General features: G+C 49.6%; 1 protein-coding gene across 1 annotated transcript in view; it reads left to right on the top strand.

Annotated features, from left to right (window-relative positions):
• Nucleotides 1-9,481, top strand: part of Creb3l2 (cAMP responsive element binding protein 3 like 2) — a 133,378-nt gene that overhangs the window by 104,926 nt on the left and 18,971 nt on the right. Inside the window, exons 5-9 of the mRNA XM_048340286.1 lie at nucleotides 83-170; nucleotides 3,957-4,141; nucleotides 6,607-6,753; nucleotides 8,118-8,176; nucleotides 9,249-9,317. Of these exons, the coding sequence (XP_048196243.1) occupies nucleotides 83-170; nucleotides 3,957-4,141; nucleotides 6,607-6,753; nucleotides 8,118-8,176; nucleotides 9,249-9,317 (548 nt within the window). The remainder of the gene's footprint in view (nucleotides 1-82; nucleotides 171-3,956; nucleotides 4,142-6,606; nucleotides 6,754-8,117; nucleotides 8,177-9,248; nucleotides 9,318-9,481) is intronic.

The following is a 9,481-nucleotide window of genomic DNA, read 5'->3' as shown; positions in this document are numbered from 1 at the left end:
AGAAAAATGAGGAAAGGGGTACCAAGTATGACAAGGAATATACTTCCTACCTTAAGTATGTAACTGTAACATCTCCCTTCAGGTTGACTCCTCGTGCCAGACAACCATCCCTAAGATTAAGCTGGAGCCTCACGAGGTGGATCAGTTCCTGAACTTCTCTCCTAAGGAAGGTATGTCTGCGCGCCTGGCCTTCCTTCCAACAGCCCACGTGGTCTGTCTGAGGAGAAGCAGAATTTGGACAAGAATACTGGCTTCCCAGCACTACGAGTGTCGGTGTACAGAATCGCTCGGATCTTTAACATTTTCTTTCCAAGTAAATATTTTCAAAGTTAAATGTGAGTCCCAGTACGGCTTAATTTCCAGCTAAGTGTTAGTGTGCTTTGACTCGCAGCCAGCAGGAGAATCTGCTGTAGCCTCCTGCCCCCCCAGCAGCACTGGCTTAGTCAAAACAACTCAACTTTCCACCCTGTGCAATTTGGATGTATAATGAATCTGCTAGTTATTTTTGTTTTGTTTTGTTTTTGTTTTTTGGTACTGGTTACTGGGGCTTAATAAACTCAGGGCCTAGGTCCTCTGTCCCTTAGCATTTTTACCCAAAGTTGGTGCTCTACCATGTAAGCCACGCCTCCGCTTCTGCCTTCTTTTTTTTTTTTTTTTTTTGCTGGTTCATTGGAGAATCTCTTGGACATTCCTGCCCAAGCTGGCTTTGAACTGCAGTCCTCAGATCTCAGCTTCCTGAGTAGCTAGGATGACAGGCGTGAGAGCCACTGGTGCCCAGCTTCTATTTGACGTTTTAAATGGTGACTCTGGGTGACAGCACACATGTTTCTGGCCTCTGATTATGTATATCTTTGAGCTTCCTCTTGACATCCATTTAGACCGCAATAATGTCATACTTGACATTGTTTAGCCTTTTTTTTTTTTTTGCCAGTCCTGGGGCTTGAACTCAGGGCCTGAGCACTGTCCCTGGCTCTTTTTGCTCAAGGCTAGCACTCTACCACTAGAGCACAGCGCCACTTCTGGCTTTTTCTATTTATGTGGTGCTGAGGAATCGAACCCAGGGCTTCTTGCATGCGAGGCAAGCACTCTACCACTAGGCCACATCCCCAGCCCCTGTTTAGCCTTGTAAATTCTGTCCATCCATAGAGACCTCCCTCTCTCCTCTCCTGTGAATGCTGTCACTGGGATTCTGGATGCAGACCCCGGCATCTTATTAGGGGGACGCTTTCTGTGTCTCAGTTACCCACATGCTTCTGCTTGGATCACAAATTTCCCACCTCTGTGCCCGGGTTCATCGCATCACCTCCCTCTCCCTTGATATCTTCATTGTATGTTCTGAAGTACAGTTCATCCTGTGGCCAACCAAGACGAAATTAATATAAAGGATGTGAAGTTATTGTCTAGGAGTGGGTCTCATGGATATATAATCTTACTCTGTTCCCTTAGAAATGACTCCAAGTTTGATTGGTGGGGATTTCATCAGTGTTAGCCCTTTATTTACCTTTTCTAATCCATATAGAAAGGATGGGCAGGGGCTGGGGATACGGCCTAGTGGCAAGAGTGTTTGCCTCTTATACATGAAGCCCTGGGTTTGATTCCCCAGCACCACATATATAGAAAATGGCCAGAGGTGGTGCTGTGGCTCAAGTGGCAGAGTGCTAACCTTGAGCAAAAAGAAGCCAGGGACAGTGCTCAGGCCCTGAGTTCAAGCCCCAGGACTGCCCCCCCCGCCCCCAAAAAAGAACTTTGGGGCTGGGGATATGGCCTAATGGCAAGAGAGCTTGCCTCGTATACATGAGGCCCTGGGTTCGATTCCCCAGCACCACATATACAGAAAACGGCCAGAAAGTGGTGCTGTGGCTCAGGTGGCAGAGTGCTAGCCTTGGAGCAAAAGGAAGCCAGGGACAGTGCTCAGGCCCTGAGTCCAAGGCCCAGGACTGCCCCCCCCAAATAATAATAATAATAAATAGAAAGGATGGGCATTTTGAAGTACACAGTAGCGCCGAATATCAACATGGAGACATTATTTCTTGGCGTTGAATGATAAAGATGAGCGCCTTCCAGCTTTAGATTCGGCTTTAACATAATTCTTTTTTCTTTTCTTAAATGGCACCGGTTAGTACTATCAACTGCATCTTGTTGTTTTAAAGTTTGTTTATGTGGCGGCATGATTCAGACAGTGGTATAACCCTAACGATGGGTCACATCCTGGCTTTAGAATCGCGTGTCAATGGAGGAGAACTGTTTTAAGAATCAAGGAGATAGCCTCTCCTCATTATCCTGGATAAAGAGAGATAAGGAAATCCAATATCCTTGAATGCACCCGTGTTTCTAGGCACTGCAGGTGGCTGTCCTCGGTGCTTCAAGTCACCCTAGAGTGTCATTTCACACCATGTTTAGAAATCGGATCCTGAAGCACCTGTGGCCCCAGGGGCTGCTCTCTGTGCCTGGAGAAGATTCAAGTTCCTGTTGCTGGCCTTTCCTGTCATTTCCTTCCTGTCTTTTGTGGAATTCCCCCCTGCTTGGAAAAGAGCAAAATATCAGAATGAGTTGGGCCACATGAGCTCTTGGCACTCTAGAAATTCTTCCTAGTTATTAGGAAATACCCGTACGGTGTGGTAGGAAGCTCCTGATAGGTCAGTCTACTTTCTGTATTTTTTGTTGTACTGATCATCAAATGCTATGGGAAAACTCATAGCAGGCCTGCTTTCTAGCCAAGCACATACATATTGAAAGCACACACTCACTCCAGCTGCGGGTTAAAATGTTAGGAATTGGGTGAATGGGTTTATTTTACACTATTCTTTGGCTTGAAGATTTCCGATAGATGCTGAAATGCTCAGGGAATGCTTCTTCCAGACCTTGGTGAGGAGAAGGGAAAGAAGAAGCATCCAGGGAGGAACAACAGAGGGTAGTAAACAAAAAGAGAAAGGGAAGAGTGTCAGAGAGAGGTGTGCTGAGGACCTGGGCAGGGGGTGGCTAAGAGGGACACCCCCTCTTGCAACCTCTGATAGTCAGGTCTTTCTGTGGGACCCCCCGGCTGCCTTCCTGCTTGTCATCAGCATAGGCAGTGGTGGGTGTGGGCTTTCTCTTAGGTCCGTGGTTGGATCAGTAAAGCCCTTTCCCATCAGTAGAACCCTTAGCAGCATCCGCTTGGAGAAGGGCAGGGCGTGGGTGCAGACAGCTCACATTGAGACTCCCAGCCATGGGTAAGGCTGGCACCCTGCCTGCCCGAGTGGCTGCACCGCCATCCTGGAACCCGGCCTGCAACACTCCTTCTCCAGAGCTTCAGTTCCCTTGGCTCAGTAGTGGAGCCCGGTGCAAGGATAGCTTCAGCCACTGTTCAGAGAAAGAGGGAGGACGCCCCAAGAGTGCCTCTGTGCAGGTGGGAGCCACGTGGGGTTCGTCTGTTGAAGCCCACCCCTTCTGCCTGACACCCCCGAGGTGCCCTCGGCCCTGGCGGAGTGTGGCAGCCCCCCGAGGAAAGGCTTTGGGTGAGAAGGCGCCATGCACTCCATTCACTACCGGCTCCGGCCTGCAGGCCCAGGGCCTGTGCCCTTCCACCAAGGAGCTTTTCTCCAAGGACTCCAGGAAGGCTCCAAGGTTTGTTGTTTTCCCTCAAAAGATTTTTCTTTGAAATGCATGCTACATTAACATGATTTACAAATCAAACTACCAAAAAAAACCCAAAAAACCTTCACAGTGAATAAATCTTGCCAATCCTGGTCACATCACCCCCAAATGTCTCCCTGCCAACCCCATGTCAGCCCCTCGCTAGTATCTTGGGTATGTTCCCAGCGTCTCTGCAGAACAGGAATACAGGAGTCTACATTCTCATTCTGTGCACAGTGGCTTCACCCAGTCCCCTACTAGGTCAACTCAGGGAGCCCACACAGGTGTTTAACCAGCCCCCCCAAGCTCTGCTATGAGGGGTGAAATGAACCTCTTTTCTTCAGCCTCTGTGGACCACCTGCACCTGCCACCGACTCCTCCTAGCAGCCATAGCAGCGACTCTGAGGGCAGCCTGAGCCCCAACCCACGCCTGCAACCCTTCGGCCTGCCTCAGACCCATAGTCCCGGGAGAGCTACACCCCGGGCCCCATCCGCCTTGTCCACCTCTCCTCTCCTCACCGCACCCCACGTAAGTACCCACTGAGGCTTTGCAATCCTTTCCATCTGGTAGTGACTCTTCTAAGGAAGTGTCTGCCACATGTTTCTCTTAGAAGGAAGCGTTTGCCGTGTTGTGTGGCTGTAATACAATAACCGAGCGTGGATCCGTTCTAAAGCAAAGAGATTTATATTTGGGCTTGGAGTGTTGTACGGGAAGAAGTCTAAGAGCAGGGTGCTGGGGCGTCTTGGCAGCCTCTGGGGAGAGTCACCTGCTGCTCCGTGCTCAGTGGGGAGGATGTACGTCCCCCCCCACCCCCCATAGCCATCCACTCCAGTACTTCAAGACCCACCTTCCTCTCATGAGAAAGGCATCAACCCCCCTCCCCCCACCCCTACATTAGACATCGGCCTCAGCAGGAGCTGTGTTCAAACCACCCAACGCCAACAGCCCTCCACACTCTTAAACCAGCCACCCATAAATCTCACCTGGCCCCCAAATTCTCTGCCTTTCCTTCCGCTCATTTCCCGTCTTGAGTTGCAGGTATATGTTTCAACACTGCAAGCATGAGGAGTCAAATTTTGTTCTTCCCCCCCCTCCCCCCTGCAGAATGATACCATAAATATTTACTATTAAATAGTTTGGGTTCTTACGGCATGCCCTAGGAAATGCCTTTCCTATTTTAGATCAACAATCTTGAAGAATGTCAACATCTCTGAGATTAAGTTCTTGGATGCATAAAGCTCAAATACTTCGTTTAATTTTTTAAATACATAACTTAATTTTTTTAAGTGTAGAGTGATGGGCTGGTACTGGGCCTTGAACTCAGGGCCTTACACTGTTGCTTGGGTTCTACTCTCCAAGCTGGCATGCTACCTCTTGAGCCACGTTTCCCCCTCCAGTGTTATATGGAGATGAGTGTCCCAGGTTTGTCTGCCAGGGGCGGCTCAACAGGTAATCCTCAGATGACAGCGAGGATCATAGGAAGGAGCAGATTAGCAGTGCCAGACATGAGCCCAACCATTTTTTTGTGGGGAAAGGGGAGTAAATAAAATAGTATTTTATTTACATGTTTATCATTATCTTTAAGTAATGGCACCAAGGAGATGGGCATTTAACAAAGCAGTTTATGAATGCACTGTGTCTTGGTCATTGTCACCCTTTCCAACATTCTCATCTAATCTTCAGCCCCCTAAATTGCCAAAATGGATTTTAGCATCTGCCTTTGTGTGCCTTCCATGGGTCAATCCATACTATCAATTTATGGAGGAAATCCTTCCCATCTCATGCCCACGCATGTTCTCCTGGGTCTACCTACCTGTAGATTTTCGTACCTCCACTCAGTACTAAAACCCATACTGTGTCAAGAGCTCCTTTCCAACCAAAGCATCTGTAATTGCCTTTAGAATGTAGTTTGGCTGTTTTCTTGGAGGGCAACCCATTCCCCATTCTTTCAGAATGCCCAAATTCAAGTCTCAACTCCAACCCTAAGCCTTCTGTCAGCCCCTTAACTCCCATTTTCAATACCTCCCATTTTCATGCACCTTTCAGTTACCATCGACTTTCTCTCATCCTTTCTTGGGTATCAGTTCAGCCTCAGGGTCAGGATCAGGTGCCACTTGAGAGGCGGAGCCTTCATTGAGTATGGTATAGGATGAAATAGTGACAGATGGTGTGCCTCATACACCTGGGTCATTCCATTCTGGGCTCAATGAGATGAGTTCTCACCTTCACTGCCAATGGACAGCCTAGGACGGCTGTGGAAATGGTCTGCAAGTGTTTCTCTGGGCTGTCCAGCCTTTTAGCTAGAAGAGGAGGTGAGCAGGAATCCTGGTGTGGACAGATGTTATACAATGACATTTTCAGAAATACAACATTAAGGCTTTTGCACAATGCTAAGCTCCCAACTGGATCTTACATCACTCCTATGCCAGAGTCTCCAGGGAGAGGGGATAGGAAGTCTGTGTTTTGATTTTCTTTTTATAGTGTGGATACTAGGGCTTGAATTCAGGGCCCAGGTGCTGTTCTAGAGCTTTTTCACTCAAGACTAGTGCTGCCTCTAGAGCTATACCTCCACTTCTGACTTCCCCCACCTCCCCCAGTTAATTGGAGATAAAAGTCTCATAAATTTGTTTGCTCAGGCTGGGTTTGAACCGAGATCCTTAAATCTCAGCCTCCTGAGTAGCTAGAATAAGAGATGTGAGGTACCGGTGCCTAGCTTATGGTTTTAGGTTAGAAATGAGAGCGAGTAGAATAGGGGGCCTCCTCAGCCTTCCTGCCCAGTTAGAATTCTTGGGTTACACAGTCCCCATGAATGCAGCTTCTCTGAGTCTCTGCATTTGGGGGGGGGGCCCGTGTCCACCTGGAGAGCAGGGATGCCCTTCTCTGCGCTGTCAGTGAGACGCTAGCACAGGTTCTCACCACAGTCCTGGGGTAGCGCTTGAGCATGCTGGCTCCCCGTGACCCTGTGACCTAGTTCTGCTCCGTGGTCTACCCAGAAACTCCAGGGATCCGGTCCACTCGTCCTGACGGAGGAGGAGAAGAGGACCCTGATTGCGGAGGGCTACCCCATCCCCACCAAACTGCCCCTGACAAAGTCAGAGGAGAAGGCCCTGAAGAAGATCCGGAGGAAAATCAAGAACAAGGTAAGCCATTCGTGTCAAGGCACTTCTGTGGGGCGGTGGGAAGGATCCGGTCCTGGGGTTCTTCCTCCCTTCCCAAGAGCCAGCCCTGGCCGTCACGATCCTGTCCATGATGAAGATCCAGACCCAGCCAGAGGAGGGGCACCCCCCCCCCCCCGCCCACCTTGTCTTCCTCCAGCTCCTTCCATCCTTTGGGGTCCTGGACTCTCACCGCATGCTTACCCCTAGCTGCCCAATGACCCATTCAGGGGTAGGTCCTCCATTTATGCTCATGTTTCAAAATCTCTGCCCTTTAAAGTTTCACATTTATGATGTACATAAAATTTTTCTTTAGTATATAAATATATAATGTATGTATATATATATATATATGCTTTAGAAATATTTATTTGATTTTGTTTTTGGTAGTATTGGTGCTAGGGTTTTGAACTCAGGGTCTCATGCTTGCTAGACAGCCAAGGCCCATTCCTGGCCAGGTTTATTTTGAGGGAGGGTGGCACTGAGGTTTAGAATTCAGGGCTTCATGATGCTTACTTGTCTTGCTTGCTTGACTGGTGCTCTATCACTCGAGCCACTCCTTCAGCCCTGCCTTTTGTTGATTATTTTGGAGCTAGAGTCTCATGGACTTTTCTGCCAGGGCTAGCTTTGAACTATGATCCCTTGGGTCTCAGTTTCCTGAGTAGCTAGGATCACAGATGTGAGCCACCAGCTCCTAGCCAGATTCCTTCCTCTCTCTCTCTCTCTCTCTCTCTCTCTCTCTCTCTCTCTTTCTCTCTCTCTCTCTTTCTCTTTCTCTCTCTCCCCCATCCCTCTCTCCCTCCCTCCCCTTCTGCTTTCCCTCCCTCCCCCTTCCTTCCTTCCTTCCTTCCTTCCTTCCTTCCTTCCTTCCTTCCTTCCTTCCTTCAATGGAAAAAAGTCTCTTGTCATCTGATCTCTCTCTCTGGGCTCAGCCATTGTTTAGTCGCCATCCCTGCAGGGTTGAGCAGGACTGCGGGAAAGCAAGAGGGGAGAGGCAAAGGCAGCCAAAGGCGAGAGCAAGTCAGGTCATTCCTCCTCTTCATCCACGTGCAGAGCCAGCAGAGTGTGTCTGTCCGTGCCCAGTGGCTTATTTTATCTAGACGGAGCCATCTTCGGTCTAGAGGGCCCTCATGTTTCAGAGGTTGTACATCAGGTTTGTGACCCACACGTTTGTTGGAGCTTCTGGGCCGTACCCTTTCCCCAGGCCAGAGCTGACGGAGCCCGGCACACAGCTGGATGAGCTGACAAGTTAAACACGCCGGAAGTGGGCACAGCCCTGAGCAGGCCTTGCTGATTTCTATGCCAACTGCCTCCTGCCAGTTCATCTCCTTCTCTTCCTTGTTTCTCAGATTTCTGCCCAGGAGAGCAGAAGAAAGAAGAAAGAATACATGGACAGCTTGGAGAAAAAGTAAGCTTGCTGACCCTGGCTGAGCTGATTGGGAAGTGGGTGCTAGGTCTGCGGGTGGGACCCCCACCACCTCCCCAGCCTGCATGGGAATCGCTGTGCTTTGCCTGCCACCTAGTGGTCATTTGGAGGGATGGTTATAACAATAGCAAGAAAGAAAACAGCTGCCTCAGACATTTGAACCACAGGATCAGCCAAGGAGTCCATTGCTGTCTGTGGAGGATTTCTTTCAAGCAAGCACAAATATTGACATTCTCGAAACTTCACGGAGGAGGCACGCCGCTTCCGCTGTGCCCCAGGGGGCTGTGCAGGTTCTGGTCAGCCAGAGAGTGCACACAGGAGTTTATGCGCTATCCATTCTGACCGTAACTCATGCTGCCCGAGAGGAGCTTTTGGCAAAAAGAACACTCAAAGGCATGCTTTGATTTTCTGAAAAGCCTGGACTGCCAGGAGGCTTGTTTGAAAAATATGAACCCAATACAATTGTTATTAGCTTGAGAAGGAAAGTATTTCTCCAGCTGACAGGCTAATATAATTTCAAATGGGAAGGAAGCCCCAGACCCAGAGGAAAAGAGTAGTTGGTGGGTCCCAAATGATTCTAGATGTTTCTATGAAATGTGAGTGTGTCTAGCACGAGTTTTAGGTACTGATTATTTAGTATTAATATCGCCCCATTCTACCCCATCATTTTATAAAGGCAACCAGGGCCGAATATTGCTATGAAGATCTCTTTTCTGCCTCTGCTAGGTGTGTGAGCTCATCACCATTCTTTGTTCTGGGTTCCGTGTTGTCCTCCAATGCACACCCATGGCTTTGTAGCCACCACCTATAGCTCCAGATCCCCATGAAGCCGAGAAGGAGAATGAGAACAGTAGGGAAGAACTGAGAAGCAGAGCTTCATGCCTCTGACCACCCCGAGTCCCCTTCCCTTCCTGAGGTCATGCTACCTCCCCATTGTTTCATCTTTTCATCCCTCTTTCCAATTCCGTCTGTCCACTCCCTTCCTTCCTGACACTGACCTGCACCTGAGCCCCAGCTGGGCGAGGGATGACCGCTCTTCTCCCCTCCTTTGTAGGGTGGAGTCTTGTTCCACTGAGAACCTGGAGCTTCGGAAGAAGGTGGAGGTTCTGGAGAACACCAACAGGTGGGTATCCCTGTGCTGATGGCTGATGGAGCCTGCTGGTGGCGGGGGGGGGGGGGGGGTGGGGGGGTGGGGTGGGGGGTGGGGATGGGGGTTGGCAGAGAGAGAAGGAAAACTCAAGGGTGGGGCTGTGTCTCGGTGGACGGGATGTCTGCGTTCCACCTACC

The sequence above is a fragment of the Perognathus longimembris genome, chromosome 2 (genome assembly GCF_023159225.1).
Source record: "Perognathus longimembris pacificus isolate PPM17 chromosome 2, ASM2315922v1, whole genome shotgun sequence".
NCBI classification, from domain to species: Eukaryota; Metazoa; Chordata; class Mammalia; order Rodentia; family Heteromyidae; genus Perognathus; species Perognathus longimembris.
Note: the sequence above shows the minus strand (reverse complement) of the source record. Positions and strands in the feature narration are given on the sequence as shown.